Genomic DNA, 18,869 nt, shown 5'->3' with positions numbered 1-18,869 from the left:
GAAGATTTTAACTGCCCTAAAACAAACGCAGTATCCAGCCTGCCTCCAAATTGAATTTCCACAGTACTGCAGTCCTCTTGCTAATGTTCCAAAAATGAAGCTGGAGAAAAGCAATTGTGTCATTGTGCTCAACATGTGGCAAAGCAGGAGAGGGCAAAAAACAAACCCAGCATCAAATCCTTCATCAGATTTTCTGGTAAACTAGTGAGCTTTAATGTTTCCTCTTTCCTCATCTTTTCTGATCCAGTTTATCCTGGAACAGAATTTGTCTCAAGCAGTCTCCTAGTTAATAATAAAGCCACTGTAAAATATCACTAGTTAACTTGTAATGAAAAAAAAATCAAAATTTTAATGAGTTTAAACAAAGTCAAAAAGTGAGTCTTATTGCATCTTTAGCATCCAAAAGATATAATACTTACTAGCAAGGTTGGATAACTGTTGCCTTCAAGTTCCCCACCAGCCTGATTTGGATATGTAAATCACCATTGCTCTTGGCACTGGGTCAAAACCCTGGAATTCCCTACCCAGTGCCATTGTGGGAACACCATCACAAGGACCAGCAGTTCAGCAAGGCCACCCCAACTCTCTCAGAGCAACTAGAAATGGACAGCAAATGTAGCCTGCTAGCATTGCCTGAAAATAAATCGGTTCATGAAGCAATTACATTTCAGAGAAAATGGATTGAGGGGTAAATTAGGTAGTTGGGATAATTCTGAGAGAACATGATAAGCTTTTTGGAACTAATGACCTTTTCCTCTTCTCGCTTTCCCTAAAAATAAATGGATGTGGTGCCACAGACAGTTGTCAGCCTTCTGCACACCAATGTGTGGAGGACATTGCAGCTCAGTCCAATCCTGTCCTTATCCAGCATTGAATATATATATACACTTTTCAGCCAGGGGTTCAGAAAAAGGGGGTGAAATCATGGGTAATGTTTTCCTTCCTTAACCCAAGGGTTCCATAGTCAATTGTACCACTTTAACCAGAGATCCCAGCTAAGGTCAACAAATGTAGGACAATCTAGTAATCAAAAACTTAAACCTAACTAATCTGCATGCCTAAGGAACCATGATTATAAGTCTGCAGCATCAGGAGCAGCCTGATTCTTATCTTCTTAATGATGTGACAGAACAAGTTGTCAAATGCACCAAATTGTTGAAAAATACATTCAAGTTACAATGAAGCAGTTTCTTCTGCCCAACGAATTATCATTGACCCAAAAAGATTCCCTCAGGAGACTCCAGAAGAATAAGTTTTACATTCGTTGTCAACCTTATGTCATCATGCAATTATGGACAGTGAATCACAACCAAAACAAAAGAATTCTCCGGCACCTCTGTACAAACACCAGGAATTTATTCACAGAGTTCACACATTTGACTCATTGATATTCCTCCAAAAATAAAATTTACAGTTTAAATAAAAAAGGCCACAGCAGTTCTAGAAGTTCACGATTTATATGTGTACGAATAACTTTTAAAAACCCACAATGAATCATTTCTTGTGGTTTTCAATAAGCTGTTTCACTGGGAGTCTGTAGCTTTTAACTTGCTCTCGGACTTCAGGTTTATGTTTTAAAGTAAAGACCAGCGCTCGTACTGTCCGGCGGTAGGAGATGTTGATCAGACGAGAACATTGATGAAAAATCTCTCGCTCTATGTTTTCAGTCAGAGGGTCATCATGCTATAAAAATATTAAACAATGTATTTATAAATTTACAGTAAGTGGTAAAAACAGCAAGATCTGGACAAACTAATAATATGCCTTTAAATGCTAAAGCTACACATACCCACACAAAGTACCCTGAAATAGTGATTACAAGCAGTGAAATTTATTATGAGGTTCTACAGCACGGTATTGGCAAGAAGTAATGCAACAAAGCAATTCTATACTTGTAGAAAGTGATCCTGCCTTAAAAAAAAAGCAGCGATGCGGAAGACATGTTCATTCTAATTAAGGTTTTCCTCCCTCCCTTATTAGCTTCTTCAGTGATCTCAATTACAAGGAATCTCCTGTGATGTCTTTTGCAAATAGCAAGGATGTGACTTGATTGGCCCGAGGACTGCTCTCAGTTCATCCAATCCATAAAACCCATGCTACAAGCTGGCAAACGACCATGGTGGAATTTTCTGGTTTATCGTAAAAACCAAACTGGTTCAACAAATGTTCTCCAGGGAAGGGAGCATGCTGTCCTTACCCAATCTGGCCTGTATGTGACTCCAAAAAGAAAGACTTTAATTTATATAGTGCCTTCCATGACCACTGGACGCCTCAAAGGGCTTTACGTTAAGTGTAGTCATCGTTGTAGGAAATACGGCATCCAATTTGAACACAGCAAATTCCCAGAAACAGTAATGTGATAATCACCTGATCTGTTTTTGAGATGTTGATTTTTAAAAATTCTTTTATGGTTTCACAAGTGTTGTGGGCAAGGCCAGCATTTGTTGTCTATCTCCAATTGCCTTTCCTGAAGAACATTAGTTAAGCAGATGGGTTTTCACAAAAAATCCAGTAGTTTCTTCATTCCTGAGCCTTTTTCTTTATTGCAGACTTATTCAGACTGGTTCATTAACTCAATTTAAAAGCTGTTGTAGTGGGATTTGAACTCATGTTTCTGAAGCATTAGTCTGGGCTTCTTTCTTACTAGTCTGGTAACATTACTAATATGTTACCATTCCCCTCAATTGAGCCACGGCCGACACCAATCCCATATTATACAACTGACTCTTAGTCTCTTCAGGGCAGCTAGGGTTGGTGAATAAATACTGGCTTGCCCAGAGCCCAAAAACAAAAAGCTCGAACCTTGCTGTTCCCTAAATTGAGGAAGCTCTTGTGAAGCCCTTGGGCTAATGTGAAGCAGCCTTCAGACTGGTGCAGGGCCATGTCCCCACTGCACAATTGAACTATTCCACTTCTCACAACTGATGAAAGGGCTGGAATGGAGTGGGACCCTACCATTCGGTTTCTATATTGCAATTTCTTTTATATAAGCAAAAACAGTTTTCCAGTAAACTGATTTTCTTTTACAAAGAGAGCAAATTTAAGTCCCCAATTTACAATATACTAATAGAAATCCTGTTTTACTCTCTTTCGATGTGGAGAGTTTTATTTTAAAAATTACCTTCAGTTCCAAGGCTTCAGTTAACAGTCTGCGAGCATTACTCCTAAGACTCTCTGTTTTAGAATCACATCGCACCTCAATGGATTGTTTATTTCTATTTTCTTTTATGAAGGTTTTCCACGTTGTGTAAATGACTTGAGCAAGCTCGGCCACCTCGGGATCTGAATTTTTACGCATCTTGTTTACCGTGTGCCCTAAGAAATGCATGAAAGTAGATTCAAATCAACACAAGTTAAAGCAGGATGCTATTACGAAGAAGGATGGCTGATTCTAATTAAAAATGAGCTATTGCTCACTGCAGGCAATCTCAACTATTGGGGTTTCCATAGCATTAGGATCACATTTTAACTTTTATTAATATGGAACCTTCGAGACAGAAGCGTATTTTTGTTTCGCCAATTACAGGACAGAAGAAAACTAGAGAAGCAGCAGCCATGGCTTCAAATTTTAACTATCAGACCTTTAACTTTGCTACAATCTAAATTGTTATGATGTGGCAGATGATGTGTGCCAGGTGGACCAAATCCATGAAGGAAACTTGGTCGCGCTATCACAATGGTTTTGCAATTTATATTTATCACGTGATGTGTGCACCCAACCTCAGAAGTAATAAAATCTCTAAAGGTCTTGATGGACTTAAAAAATTAAAATATTTATTAACAAAATAAAAGGATGTCAAGCACATACGTAAGACTACAATAACTCCTAAAATTCCTAATTAACCTGACTCCCAGTTACACTCCCTTTAAGGCAACAGTCCAAAAATAGATCCAGCAAGTCCCTGGACAGTGGAATTCCAAATGGCTTTTCTCCAGCTTCAGTTTCGGTCGACAGCAGATTTATGCACAAATGCTGGAGACTTCATTAAGGCTATTTCACACACTCTGGTTAGATCTTACATGGCCTTCTCCTGACACATAGTCTTTCATTCTCCTTTATAATATGTAAATTCTATTGTTCCATACATCTTTGAAACTGTATCTCCCTCATAACATAAAAGTTGTCGCTATATATTGTCAGTAACATTTGGGAAAAATAAACTAATTCCTTAACCTTACTTATCTGGCTAGTTATAAACAGACTAAAATCCCTTTGAAATCCAAATATCCCTTCACACCTTACATGCTAAGCCAACATCCATGTTTACTCATTAGCATGTCAAGCACCTAGCTTCTTTTGATTTAAACTTGCTGTCTACTTGACTCCAAATGTAATTAAAGCACACACAGACAGACCAAACTATACTTACCCCCATAAACCTATTTCACAATAAACTAGAAAAATATGAAAATTATTATACTTTCATGACAAAATGAAAGGGCAGAATACAAGAAATTTCATAACTGAAGCAGGACTCATTTCCATTACAGGGACTTCTATCCAGCAAAGAGACACCAACACCAAATACAGCACCCAAGTACTGCCCTGGCTCAATTCACTAAACTTATCAAAAAACCAAAGATCAAATTTGGGATCTTGCTGACGAGCACAACTCAGCCCCCAACCATGCAATACAGTTACTCTTTCATTCAGCTATGAACGAACTCCACAATAATCTTATTCTACATTGATCACAACATATTTATTACCTTTTCAGTCATGTAGCATGTTATTGCTGAATGATTTTGAGAATTTATTCTGTGCATCAAACTTGGACACACCAGTACATTGATCTGTCTATTACTTTTCATCCTTTTGCCTGTTCTTCTGAAGACTTAAGTTGTACACTCAGGTCCCTTATGCTTCTCTCTGAACCTTATACATTTTCACTCAGCAGGGTTTCACCTGTGCTTCTCTTTCCACAGATACTACCTGACCTGCCCAGTATGTCCAGCATTTTTTTTTATATTTCAGCATCCAAAAATTTTGCAACTCATTCCTATTTGTACTGATATTTCTTATTTGTTACTTTGTGCCATTTTTAACTGAGGTATTAAAAGGTCTGTAGCCTCACTGATCAATAACTTCTAACCAGAATACTAATTTCTGTTTACATCAGTATCTGGAGCTCTTGTACATGTAGTTTTTGAAGACAGAATGCTTAGATATATCTCCCTTAGGGTGAGGGAAAACAGCGAGAGAAAATTAGAGATATTCAAAACTATAATTCTTCCTCAATTATTGGCATTGTCAACAGTGATAGAAAATCTGCCCCCCTCAGCTGATGAATCAGTACTCCTTCATGTTGAACACCACTTGGAGGAAGCATTGAGGGTGGCAACGGTGCAGAATGTGTGGGGGACTTCAATGTCCATCACCAAGAGTGGCTCGGGAGCACCACTACTGACCGAGCTGATTGAGTCCTAAAGGACATAGCTGCTAGACTGGGTTTGCAGCAGGCGGTGATGGAAACAATAAGAGGGAAAAACATACTTGACTTCATTCTCATCAATCTGCCTGCTGCAGAGGCATCTGTCCATGACAGTATTGGTAGGAGTGACCACCTCACAGTCCTTGTGGAGACAAAGTCCTGTCTTCACGATGAGGATACCCTCCATCGTGTTGTGTGGCACTACCACTGTGCTAAATGGGATAGATTTCAAACAGATCTAGCAACTCAAGACTGGGCAACCATGAGGCAGTGTGGGTCATCAGCAGCAGCAGCATTGTGCTCAAACACAATCTTTAACCTCATGGCTCAGCATAGACCCCACTCTACCATTACTAACAAGCCAGGGGATCAACCTGGTTCAATGAAAAGTGCAGGAGGGCATGCCAGGAGCAGCACCAGGCATATCTAAAAATGAGGTGTCAACTTGGTGAAACTACAACACAAGACTACTTGTGTGCCAAATAGCATAAACAGCAAGTGATAGAGAGGTAAGCGATTCCACAACCAATGGATAAGATCTAAGCTCTGCAGTCCTGCCACATCCAGCTGTGAATGGTAGTGGACAATTAAACAACAGACTGGAAGAGGAGGCTCCACAAATATCCCATCCTCAACGATGGGGGAACCCAGCATGCCAGTGCAAAAGATAAGGATGAAGCACTTGCTACAATCTTCAGCCAGAAATGCCAAGTAGATGATCTGTTGCAGCCTCCTCCAGAGGTACCCAGCTTCACAGATGCCAGTTTTCAGCCAATTTGATATCCTCCATGTGATATCAAAAATGGCTGAAGGCACTGGATACTGCAAAGGCAATGGGCTCTGACAATATTCTGGCAATAGTACTGAAGACTTGTGCTCCAGAATTTGCCACGACCCTAGCTAAGCTGTTCCAGTACAGCTACAACGCTGGCATCTACCCACCAATGTGGAAAAATGCCCAGGTAAGTCCTGCACACAAAAAGGACAAATCCAACTCGGCTAATTACTGCCCCATCAGGATACTCTCCATCATCAGTAAAGTGATAGAAGGAGTCATCAACAGTGCTACCCGCTTACTGGCACTCAGTTTGCGTTCCACCAGGGCCACTGAGCTCCTGACCTTTATACAGCCTTGGTTCAAACATGGACAAAAGAGCTGCGCTTAAGAGGTGAGGTGAGAGTGACTGCCCTTAACATCAAAGCTGCATTTGACCAAGTATGGCATCAAGGAGCCCGAGCAAAACAGGAGTCAATGGGAATCAGGGGGGGGGAAACTCTGTGCTGGTTGTACCTAGCACAAAGGAATATGGCTGTGGTTGTTGGAGGTCAGTCATCCCAGCTCCAGAACATCACTGCAGGAGTTCCTCAGGGTAGTGTCCTAGACCCAACCATCTTCAGCTGCTTCATCAATGACCGTCCCTCCATCATAAGGTCAGAAGTGGGGATGTTCGCTGATGATTGTGCAACGTTCAGCACTATTCGCGACTCCTCAGGCATTGAAGCAATGCTGTTCAATGCAGTAAGACCTGGACAACATCCAGTCTTGAGCTGACAACTGGCAAGTAACATTCACGCCACACAAATGGTGGGCATTGACCGTTCAGCACCATTCGCGACTCCTCAGGTATTGAAGTAGTCCTGTTCAAATGCAGTAAGACCTGGACAACATCCAGGCTTGAGCTGACAAGTGGCAAGTGACATACACGCCACATAAATGGTGGGCAATGACCATTTCCAACAAGAGAGAATTTAACCATCGCCCCTTGACATTCAATGGCATTACCATCGTTGAATTCCCCCACTAACATCCTGGGGGTTACCAATGACCAGAAATGGAACTGGTCTAGCTATATAAATACTGTGTCTACAAGAGCAGGTCAGAGGCTAGAAATCCTGCAGTGAGTAACTCAACTCCTGACTCCCCAAAGTCTATCCATAATCTACATCCCACAAGTCAGGAGCATGATGGAATACTCTTCACTTGCCTGGATGACTGTAGCTCCAACAACACTCAAAACCATGCAGGACAAAGCAGCTTGCTTGATTGGCACCCTATCCACAAAGATTCACTCACCCCACCACCAATGCACAGTAGCAGCATGGGTACCATCTACAAGATGCACTACAGGAACTCACCAAGGCTCCTTATACAGCATCTTCCAAACCCACGACCACTACCATCTAGAAGGACAAGGGCAGCAGATACATGCAGAACAACACCACCTGGAAGTTCCCCTCCAAGCTACTCACCATCCTGACTTGGAAATATATCACTGTTCCTTCACTGTCGCTGGGTCAAAAATCCTGGAACTAACAGCACTGTGGGTGTACCTACACCACATGGACTGCAGCGGTTCAAGACGGCCGCTCACCACCACCTTGAGGACAATTAGAGATGGGCAATAAATGCTGGTCCAGCCAGCGACATCCACATCCTGTAAACGAATTTTTAAAAATCCACTCATCCAATTTTGATCTCTCTACTGGTTCAGTGGGACGATCCACACTTCAAAATACTGGATTCAAAAGGCATGAGGAACAGAAGCGCAATTTTAGTAAGGCCATTAGAAAGCTATAAAAACAGAATTTAAGCCAATGTCATGATTTTAAAAGATTTTAGCAGAAGCAAAATTTCAATCTTGAATGGAAGAATTGTCTAATTACAGTATTTACCTATTTTAGTTGAGCACAATACTTCTTGTGATGGTATTTTCTTCTTTAGTTCAAGTAATGCTTCTATTAAGTTTTCCTTTGTTTGATTAGGGAGCTCCAATATAGATTTACATCTCTTAATATCTTCAATCACCACAACCCTCTGTTTTGAGAATAAAAGACATTAGTTATGACTCAAAAACTACTTGTAAATGTCAAAGCCATGCTATGAATCTGTGGTGTTTAAGGTTTTGGAGAGGAATAAATAGGGAGTATTTTACATTATAAAGGTAAGGACATTAAAGATTAAAATTGCAGAAATTTGAGCACTGACAAAAATGCAGATCATCTAAAATTGTGTACATTATCTAGTATCTAGAATAACATGTACATTTGTTATGACCCCCACAGAGACTGCAAACTTTTTAAAATAGGTGAACTTCTTAAATGACCCAACAGAAAATAACCAAAAGGCAAGATTTAACTTTTAATAAGTTCTTACTGTAACAAACTAAAAACAACATAATTCAAACATCAACAGCCAAATGGCACATCAGCTTAAAAAAAAAATGTAGATTTCTTTAATTTTACGCCATGCTTCAGCCAAACATGTGGACGAAAGGGTAGTCCAAAAGCTTGTCCCAACTCTCCCTCAAGTTTGATCACTCCTTGCCATGCCAAGTTGAATCTTCTAGTGTCGCCAACTGCTTCACCCCCACTAAGTTTTCCCAGATATGATCATCAACAGCAAGGGTAACCTCAACGAATCCCCCTCTCCTTCAGGTCACAACAGTCCTGACAATCCAGAATTCCATACATTCCTACATCCAAAACCCTTAAATGGTTTAAATCGCTGAGGTAAATGTTTTCTCCCCCCATAGAGAGTTTTACTTCAGTTCCCCATCATTTCCTACAGAACAGAGAAGACCTGTTCCTGGGGGAGTTCCAATTTTCTGCTGCCTGCGGCCTGTTCTTGTTCTGTGAGCTTCCGTGACAGGTGCTAGAGACTGTCACTCCACACCTCAGCGGGTTTCTATTTCACTTTCTCTCCCTTCTCAACTCTCATCACCATGGCAACATGACAATCTGAAGTCAAATAGGCATTTATTCGAACTGAGGTTTCTATCAGGAATTCACCAACCCCCTTTCAGAACAATCTTACTCTGAGTTTTACTTTGTTTATATCTCTTTGTTTATATTATATAGGGACATTTTAAAACATAATCATCTTGTAAAGTTCGGCATTCATGATAATTCCCCATGTTTTCAAACTATTGGACTATGGCATACGTATACAAGTTATATATCTGACAATACAGAGTAACAAGGAAATGAGTTAGGTATCACGGCTCAGATCTTCCATTCTCCGGAGGGTTGTACCCTGGAAGATGCGCTGGGGAACTCCTTGGATGTCCCCATGTAAGGGCTCTGCGGGAATTGCCGTGGAAGTTTCAACTTCCATTGGACATTTACCCTGTGCCCGGAACCCCCTGAAGCTCCGATTTAAAGTCAGAGGGTTTGGATGGATCTGACTCACTTTAGCAGAATAGTTACCCAGGAAAAGTTAGAAGGATTGAAACCAGGTCTAACTCCTGGGTAACTTTACTACTGGCCCCCCGACTCCCCACAGGACACCCAACTATACCCCTCTGACTAACCCCCCACTCCCCCAACTACCTCCCAACCACCACTCTGACTACCCCACCCCCACAAGCAGCCTGACCATCTGTCTACACCCCCACCACTCGACTAACCTTCCACCCACCCCGCCCCTTCCTCACGACTACTCCTTCACTGCACTTTAAGTTTACGGAGGGTAGAATTTGGGAGGCCAGCCAGGAGTTCATTGGGATAGCTACGTCTGAAGGTAACAAAGGCATGGGCAAGGATTTCAGTTAGCAGAGGAGTTTAGGCAGGAGCAGAATTAGGAAATGTTAGTCAGGTGGAAATCGGCTGTCTTAGTGATGGCCCAGACATACGGTCAGAAGCTCATTTTGGGATCAAATATGACACCAAGGTTCAGCCTCAGACTGTCGCCAGGGAGAGGGATGGAGCTAGTAGCTAGGGAACAGAATGTGGAGCAGGGATCAAGATAATAGCTTCAGTTTTCCCAATGTTTAGTTTCTTTAATTCTCTGATGAGATGTGGGCATTGCTCACTAGGCCAGCATTTATTGTCCATCTGTAATTGCCCTTGAGAAGGTGATGGTGAGCCACCCTCTTGAACCGCTGCAGGCCATGTGATGTAGGTACATCAACAATACTGTTAGGAAGACTGTTTCAGGATTTTGACCCAGTGGTGGTGAAGGAATGGCAACATAGTTGCAAGTCAGGATGGTGTGTGGCTTGGAGGGGAAATTGGAGGTGGTGGTGTTCCCATGCATCTGCTGCTCTTGTCCTTCGAGGTGGTAGAGGTCAAAGATTTAGAAGGTACTGTCTAAGGACCCTTGGTGAGTTCCTGCATACATGTTGTAGATGGTACACACTGCTGCCACTGTTCATCAGTGGTGGAGGGAGTAAATGTTGTGAAAGGGGTGCCGATTAAACGGGCTGCTTTGTCCTGATGGTGTCAAGCATCTTGAGTGTTGTTGGAGCTGCACTCATCTAGGCAAGCAGAGAGTATTTCATCACACTCCTGCCTCGTGCCTTGTAGAAGGTGGACAGGCTTTGGGGAGTTAGGAGACGAGTTACTCGCACAGAATTTCCAGCCTCTGACCTGCTCCTGTAGTCATAGTATTTATATGACTGGTCTAGTTCAATTGCTGGTCAATGGTAACCCCCCAGAATGTTGTTCATTTGGTTCTGGACGTCAAACAGTCCGACAATTTAGAGACAGTGAAGGGGTCAGGAGATGTGATGGTGAGGATAGCTGCATATCATCTGCAGACATGTGGCAACTGTTTTATGACTGGATGCCTGTGTCCAGTGGGGTTCCACAGGGATCGGTGTTGGGTCCCTTGCTGTTTGTGGTATACATAAACGATTTAGACTTGAATATAGGAGGGTTGTTCAATAAGTTCGTGGATGACACGAAAATTGGTGGGGTGGTAAACAGTGAGGATAGCTTTAGATGACAGGAGGATATAGATGGGTTGGTCAGATGGGCTGATCAGTGGCAAATGGAATTTAATCCAGATAAGTGTGAGGTGATGCACTTGGGCAGGACAAACAAAGCACGGGAATACACAATGAATGGTAGGACCCTGGAAAGTACCGAGGATCAGAGGGACCTTGGTGTGCATGTCCACCGGTCCCTTAAGGCAGCGGGACAGGTAGATAAGGTGGTTAAGAAGGCATATGGGATACTTGCCTTTATTAGCTGAGGCATAGAATATAAGAGCAGGGAGGTTATGCTGGAACTGTATATAATGCTGGTTAGGCCACAGCTAGAGTATTGCGTGCAGTTCTGGAATCCACATTATAGGAAGGGTGTGATTGCACTAGAGAGAGTGCAGAGGAGATTTACCAGGATGTTGCCTGGGCTGGAGAGTTTTAGTTATGAGGAGAGATTGGATAGACTGGGGTTATTTTCCCTGGAGCAGAGAAAATTGAGGGGGGACATGATTGAGGTGTATAAAATTATGAGGGGCATAGATAGGGTAGACACAAAGGAACTTTTCCCCTTGGTGGAGGGATCAATAACCAGGGGGCATAGATTTAAAGTAAGGGGCAGCAGGTTTAGAGGGGATGTGAAGAAGAATTTTTTCACCCAGAGGGTGGTGGGAATCTAGAACTCACTGCCTTAAAGGGTGGTAGAGGCAGAAACCCTCATAACATTTAAGAAGTATCTGGATGTGCACTTGTGATGCCATGGCATACAAGGCTATGGACCTAGTGCTGGAAAACGGGATTAGAATAGATAGGTACTTGTTTGACTGGTGCAGACTGATGGGCCGAAGGGCCTTTTTCTGTGCTGTAGACCTCTATGACTCTATGAGATGGTGCCACTGAGGGACAGAATGTAAATGAGAAATAAGGATGGGGGCCTTGCGGGAACAGCAGAGCAGGAAGATCAGCCATTGCAGGGATATTTTTATTTGTTCATGGGGTGTGGGTTGCTGGCTAGGCCAGCATTTATTGCCCATCTCTAACTGCCCTTGTTCAGAGGGCATTTAAAAGTCAACCACATTGGTGTGGGTCTGGAGTCACATGTAGGCCAGACCAGGTAAGGGCGGCAGATTTCCTTCCCTAAAGGACATTAGTGAACCAGGTGGGTTTCTACAACAAACAGCAATGGTTTCATGGTCATCATTAGACATTTCAATTTACTTTTTTTATTGAATTTAAACTCCACCATCTGCCGTGGCGGGATTCAAACCCAGGTCGCCTGAGCATTACCCTAGGTCTCTGGAATACTAATCCAGCAACAATACCACTATGCCATCACCTCTTCCTGATTACATTCTTAACTATCTAATCAGAGCCACCTTCTCTGGCTCTGATTAGATAGTTAAGAATGTAATCAGGTGAGAGCATCCAACCCAGCTGAATGACAGCGGAGCGGCATTAGAGGAAGATGGTGTGGTGCCAAAGGCTGCAGACAGGTCCAGAAGGATGAGGGATAGTTTACCTTTGTCACATTCACATAGAATTTAATTTGTGACTTTGATAACAGCCATTTTCGTACTGTGACAGGGGCAGAAATCTGATTCAAATTGAAACATAGAGTTCCAGGAAAGATGGGCACAGATTTGGGAGGCGACAAGACGTTTAAGGACTCTAAAGAGGAAAGGGAGGTTGGAGATAGGGGCAAAGATAAAAACAAAATACTGCGGATGCTGGAAATCTGAAATAAAAACAGAAAATGGTGGAAAAACTCAGCAGGTCTGACAGCATCTGTGGAGAGAGAAACAGAGTTTACGTTTCGAGCCCGTATGACTCTTCTTCAGAGCTAAAGAGAAGTACAAACATGGTTAAATTTATGCTGTTTAAGGGGGATGAAGCAGGTGAAGCCGGATAGAAGGCCAGCGATAGGTGGGGGCTAAGGAGAGATTGACAAAGATGCCATGGATACAAGACAAAGGGAGTGTTAATGGTAGTGGTAAGGCCTTTCACCCACCTGCAGTATTCTCCCTCCATCTGGACCCCTCCCTCTGGCCTCTTACCTGCCCTTGATCTTTTCAATGAGAACTGTCGGCGTGACATCAGCCATCTCAATTTCTCTGCTCCTCTCACCCACTCTAACTGTCTCCTTCTGAACTTGCTGCGTTCCGTTCTCTTCGGTCCAATCCTGACTTTGTTATCAAACCCACCGACCAGGTTAATGCTATTCTTGTCTGGCGTACTGACCTCTACCCTGCAGAGGCTGAGCGCCAACTCTCAGACACTTCTTCCTACCTCCCTCTAGACCATGACCCCACCACTGAACATCAAGCCATTGTTTCCAGAACTGTCACTGACCTCATGTCCTCCACAGCTTCCAACTTCAGTCTCACAACCCTGGGTTTTTACCTCCTTCTCAAAATCCACAAACAGGACTGTCCTGGTAGACCGATCATGTCAGCCTGTTCCTGCCCCATGGAACTCATTTCTTCCTATCTTGACTTCACCTCTCTCCCCTTGTCCAGTTTCTTCCCACCTACATCCATGATTTCTCTGATGCCCTACATCATATCAACAATTTCCAATTCCCTGGCCCTAACCGCCTCCTCTTCATCATGGACGCCTAATCCCTCTACACCTCCATCCCCCACCAGGATGGTCTTGGGGCTCTCCGCTTCTTCCTCGAACAGAGGCCCGAACAATCCCCATCCACCACTACTCTCCTCCGTCTGACTGAACTTGTTCTCTCACTGAACAATTTCTCCTTAAACTTCTCACTTCCTCCAAATAAAAGGTGCGGCTAAGGGTACTCGCATGGGCCCTAGTTATGCCTGTCTCGTTAAGGGGTACGTGGAACATTCTTTGTTCCAGTCCTACTTGGGCCCCCTCCCACAACTCTTTTTTTCGGTACCTCGATGACTGTTTCGGTGCCGCTTCACGCTCTCGTCTGGACCTGGAAAAATGTATTAATTTTGCTTCCAATTTCCACCCCTCTATCACCTTCGCATGGTCCATCTCCAACACTTCCCTTCTCTTCCTTGACCTCTCTTCCTCCATCCCTGGTGATAGGCTGTGCACAAATATTCATTACAAGCCCACCAGTTCCCACAGCTACCTTGACTACAGCTCCTCACTCTCTGCTTCCTGTAAGGACTCCATTCCATTCTCTCAGTTCCTTCGCCTCCGTCGCATCTGTTTTGATGATGCCATGTTCCAAAACTGTGCTTTTGACATGTCTTCCTTAACCAAGGTTTCCCACCCGCTGTGGTAGACAGGGCCCTCAACCATGTCTGACCCATCTCCCATGCCTCTGCCCTCACACCTACTCTTCCCTCCCAGAACCATGATAGGGTCCCCTTGTCCTCACTTTTCACCCCACCAGCCTCCACATTCAAAGGATCATCCTCCATCATTTCCGCCAACTCCAGCATGATGCCACCACCAAACACATCTTCTCCCCCCTACCCCCCCCACCCCGTCAGCATTGTGTAGGGATCGTTCCCTCTGGGACACCATGGTCCACTCCTCCATCACCCCCAACACCTCATCTCCTTCCCATGCCATCGCAGAAGGTACAACTCCTGCTCCTTTACCTCCTCCATCCTCACCGTCCAAGGGCCCAAACACTCCTTTCAGGTGAAGCAGTGCTTCACTTGCACCTCCTTCAACTTAGTCTACTGCATTCGCTGCTCCCAATGCAGTCTCCTCTACATTAGAGAGACCAAACGCAGCCTGGGTGACTGCTTTACGGAACACCTTCGGTCTGTCTGCAAGCATGACCCAGAGCTTCCTGTCACTTGCCATTTCAACACACCATCCTGCTCTCATGCCCACATGTCTGTCCTTGGCCTGCTGCAATGTTCCAGTGAAGCCCAAAGTAAGCTGGAGAAACAGCACCTCATCTGCCGCTTAGGCACTTTACAGCCTTCCAGACTTAACATTGAGTTCAACAACTTCAGACCATGAACTCTCTCTTCTTTCTTCACCCCTTTTAAAAAAAAATTTTATTTACGCAATTTTATTTTTAGTAATTTATTCATTGTTTTATCCTGTTTTCTATCCTTTTTCCCCAACACACCACCTAAAGGGCCAAGTTCCATGTTGTTCTTTCACAGAGTGCTTACCCTGTCTGTCACTGCTCAACCACTGACTTTCCCCTTAGTCTATTTTCCCAGCCCGCTTTAGACAACTCTTTCTTCATACCTCTGTAATTGCCATTATTTAAAGTTGAGGATACTGGTTTGAGACCCAAGTTGCTCACCCTCAAACTGAATTCTACCATGTTTTGATCGCTACCCACTAGAGGATCCTTAACTACGATCTCTTATTAATCCCACCTCATTAAACATTACTAGATCTAAAATAGCCTGTTCCCATATAAATTCTGCAGCATATTGCTCTAAGAAACATTCCCTGATCAACTCTAGAAATTTGTCTTCCATGCTACCCCAGCCAATCTGATTTGTCCAGTCATTATGCAGATTAAAATCACCCATGACAATTGTAACACTATTCTTACACGCCTCCATTATTTCCGATTTATACTTTGTCCTGGTGAGGCAACTTTTCCAGGGCCGATAGACCACTCCCACCTGTGACTTCTTCCCCTTGCTATTCCTTATTTCCACCCAAACTGATTCCACATCACGATCTACTGCACCTATATCATTACTGAGTTCCCAGTCTTGGCCACCCTGCAACCATGTCTTTGTATTAGCTATCAAGCCATATTCATTTATTTCTATTTGTGCTGTCAACTCATCTATCTTGTTACAAATGCTACATGCAATCAGATAAAGAGCCTTAAGCTTTGACTTTTTACATTTATTACTCATTTTGGTTCTAATTTCTGCTGTACTCTTCTGCTTATATTTTCTGCCCCTTCCTGTCACACTTTGATTATCATTCACCTCTTCACTACCCTGCACCTCTGCTCTCTCATTTCTTTTTTGATTTTTTAAACTTCTCTTCAATTTCCTTCAATATAAATTTCATCACATTTCTACTCTTTAGCTCTGAAGAAGAATCATATGGACTTGAAACGTTAACTCCGTTTCTCTCTCTCCACAGACGCTGTCAGACCTGCTGAGTTTTTCCAGCATTTTCTGTTTTTATTTATTATTATTATTGGAGACAGGGGCGGTAGCCTGCAAGGACGTTTTGCAAGCTGTAGAAAATACATTGATCTGCAACTGAAATTAACTCTCGAATAACACGTCCCTCTTTGATCCTCAAAAACATACCAATACAGAGGAATCTTTTATAATAATATATTATAAAAACAGAAAATGCTGGGAAAACTCAGCAGGTCTGACAGCATCTGTGGAGAGAGACGGAGATAACGTTCCGAGTCTGTAGGAACCTTCTTCAGAGCGGAATCTTTTGACTGGCCACCAATGGTTTAATTCTCTTCCTCCTTCACACCAACAGGCTCACAAAGAAAACAAAGTATAGAGCGATCAACCCGCGATCAGCCTAAACAATTCTGAGTTCTTTATATAAAAAATCAACAGCCAGATGTTAAACAATTTTAGATCATGAACTCTCTCCTCCATCCCCACCCCCTTTCCGACACCCCCCCCCTTGTTTTTTCCAATAATTTATATAGATTTTTCTTTTCCCACCTATTTCCATTATTTTTAAATGTATTTCCATCCATTGTTTTATCTCTACCTTTTAGACTTTTTTGATTCCTTCACCCCACCCCCCACCCCCACTAGGGCTATCTGTAACTCTTTCGAGTTATCAACAGATCACATGTAACTCTTTCGAGTACATTCACAGTTCTTGGTTTCCGGGAGTGGGACATGAACCCACAACCTTCTGACTCAAAGGTGAGGGTGCTATGAACTGAGCCACAGCTGACACCTCAGGGCTATCTGTACCTTGCTTGTCCTGCTTTCTACCCTTAATTAGCACATTCCTCAGATAATATCACCACCTTCAACACCTCTTTGTCCTTTTGTCTGTGACATCTTTTGGTTATCTCCACCTATCACTGGCCCTCTATCCAGCTCTACCTGTCCCACCCCCCCTTAACCCAGCTTATATTTCACCTCTTTTCTATTTTTACTTAGTTCTGTTGAAGAGTCATGAGGACTCGAAACGTTAACTGTGCTCCTCTCCACAGATGCTGCCAGACCTGCTGAGTTTTTCCACGTATTTTTGTTTTGGATTTCCAGCATCCGCAGTTTTTTTGCTTTTATTTTAGCCAGATGTTAAACCTCGGCCTTGTGGAAACCGGGACTGTACCTTTAAAGACTCGAGAGTGACCTGGCGGTAAACCTTGGGTCGCGGCACCGCTGAAGCCCCGGCGTTGCCCTTTACCAAGAAACGCTCCATCAGCGAAAGCTGCTCCCTCGGCCAGTAATGGGCACCTCACATCCGGGGACTCACACCTTTCCCTGCCCACTGCATTCTGGGAGCCGTATGTGCTCCTGCCGCCACGCAACAACTACAAATCCCAGATAAAAAGCGAACTACATATCCCAGCCTTCCTTACGCCAGACCGGTCAGCAGCTTCCGATGATTTTTTTTTCATTTTTTAAAAAAATAAGAAATCTATAAATAACACAAGTTTCACGGCAAGCCTTGGGATTTTAACTCCATGCGATCTTATCTAAAGGAAAGCTAGATTAAAAAAAACTGACAATAAAAAATGAGGTCACTGAAGAGGGGCGCATGCGCGGTGAGGTAAGGGGAGGAAGCAGCTGTGGGATCATAACAAACAGACGGAAGATGGCGGAGGCAGCTGGAGGTGGTGCTGCTGTCGTTAGTCTTGCTCTATGCTTGGGATTCACTTTATGTTCCACCTTCACCCCATCACTTGCTTCCGATGCCTTCGAGGCGGTTCTGGGCGACACAGCATCGTGTCAAAGAAGTTGTGAGATGACCTACAGCCTGCACACTTACCCGAAGGTAGGGCTGACTGACTGACTGGCCGGCTAGGCAAGCTAGGGCAGGCCGGGCGGTAGCAGGCAGTAGCCGAAGCCTGTCTGTTTATTTTTAAAGTCTGTCATCGTGTTTCTTTTTTTTAAATTACTAGCCTGCTTGGGTTTTATTTTAACGATGCTGACTGCTTCTGTGATCCAAATAATTAAAACCCACATTCTGTTTAAAACAATTTGCCCAAGCTGAGAGTTTGACGGACCCCAAGGAATTTTTTTTTCAATGCTCATAATACGATGTTGGGTGCACAGAGAAGTAATTAACCCGAGAATGATCGGGAAACTCATGAAAGCGGGGCAGGAGTAGTTTTTAACTAATCTAAACATTAAAGTCTCTCATTTACATACAAAAAGCTCTCGTTATAGTTTTCATTTCTGCTCTGGTACGCTGACAATTGCTTTATGGTTGGCAGTTTTATTCGGGAATAAATGTTTTCGTTGTGGGTTATTGTGTATATATTGATATAATGTATAGAACAGTTTTGATATGTAACAGCCAGTGTTTTCCTATGTGGCACATATTAGCAGCTTTGTAGATGTTTACGTGTGAATCCCTTGCACTCATGACATTGATATATGTTTAGTGTATGTCATTTTTATATTTTAATCTGAAATAAAGTAATTTTATTTCCTTGAAGTTATGAAAATAACAAAAGATAAGTGCAAAAAATTGACTCATCAAGCCTTTGCCTTGTCCAGTCAACAGTGTGATATTGAACAGTTTACAATATCTCTGGGAAGAGTCAAAGTTTTTGCATTATGAGCTATCGGTCGATGTCTGGATTACATCGTCCTGC

At 43.1% G+C, this 18,869-nt stretch overlaps 2 protein-coding genes across 2 annotated transcripts in view; one reads left to right on the top strand and one right to left on the bottom strand.

Annotated features, from left to right (window-relative positions):
* Positions 1 to 1,339: 1,339 nt before the first annotated feature.
* Positions 1,340 to 17,529, bottom strand: tceanc2 (transcription elongation factor A (SII) N-terminal and central domain containing 2). The gene is made up of 4 exons (XM_078561628.1): positions 17,378 to 17,529; positions 8,106 to 8,247; positions 3,122 to 3,315; positions 1,340 to 1,683 (listed from the first exon to the last, which is right to left on the bottom strand). Exons 1-4 carry the CDS (start codon positions 17,465 to 17,467, stop codon positions 1,495 to 1,497), a joined length of 615 nt encoding a protein of 204 aa, XP_078417754.1. The 5' UTR covers positions 17,468 to 17,529; the 3' UTR covers positions 1,340 to 1,494.
* A 293-nt stretch (positions 17,530 to 17,822) lies between these two features.
* tmem59 (transmembrane protein 59) overlaps positions 17,823 to 18,869 on the top strand; it is a 28,219-nt gene continuing 27,172 nt past the window's right edge. The window contains exon 1 of the mRNA XM_078561627.1: positions 17,823 to 18,043. Coding sequence (XP_078417753.1) covers positions 17,864 to 18,043 — 180 coding nt within the window. The 5' untranslated portion in view covers positions 17,823 to 17,863. The remainder of the gene's footprint in view (positions 18,044 to 18,869) is intronic.

This window comes from Cetorhinus maximus, chromosome 17 (genome assembly GCF_964194155.1).
Source record: "Cetorhinus maximus chromosome 17, sCetMax3.hap1.1, whole genome shotgun sequence".
Lineage (NCBI taxonomy): Eukaryota > Metazoa > Chordata > Chondrichthyes > Lamniformes > Cetorhinidae > Cetorhinus > Cetorhinus maximus.
This window is presented reverse-complemented; position numbering and strand designations above follow the sequence as displayed.

Bases quoted from the DNA above. Each gene is read 5' to 3' on its own strand.
- tceanc2 (XM_078561628.1), bottom strand. From the start codon at position 17,467: ATGGAGCGTTTCTTGGTAAAGGGCAACGCCGGGGCTTCAGCGGTGCCG. The intron at 3,316-8,105 runs GTAAATACTGTA...TGCATTTCTTAG, and splicing joins ATTGTGCTCAACTAAAATAG to GGCACACGGTAAACAAGATG. The intron at 1,684-3,121 runs GTAATTTTTAAA...ATATTTTTATAG, and splicing joins CTGAAGCCTTGGAACTGAAG to CATGATGACCCTCTGACTGA.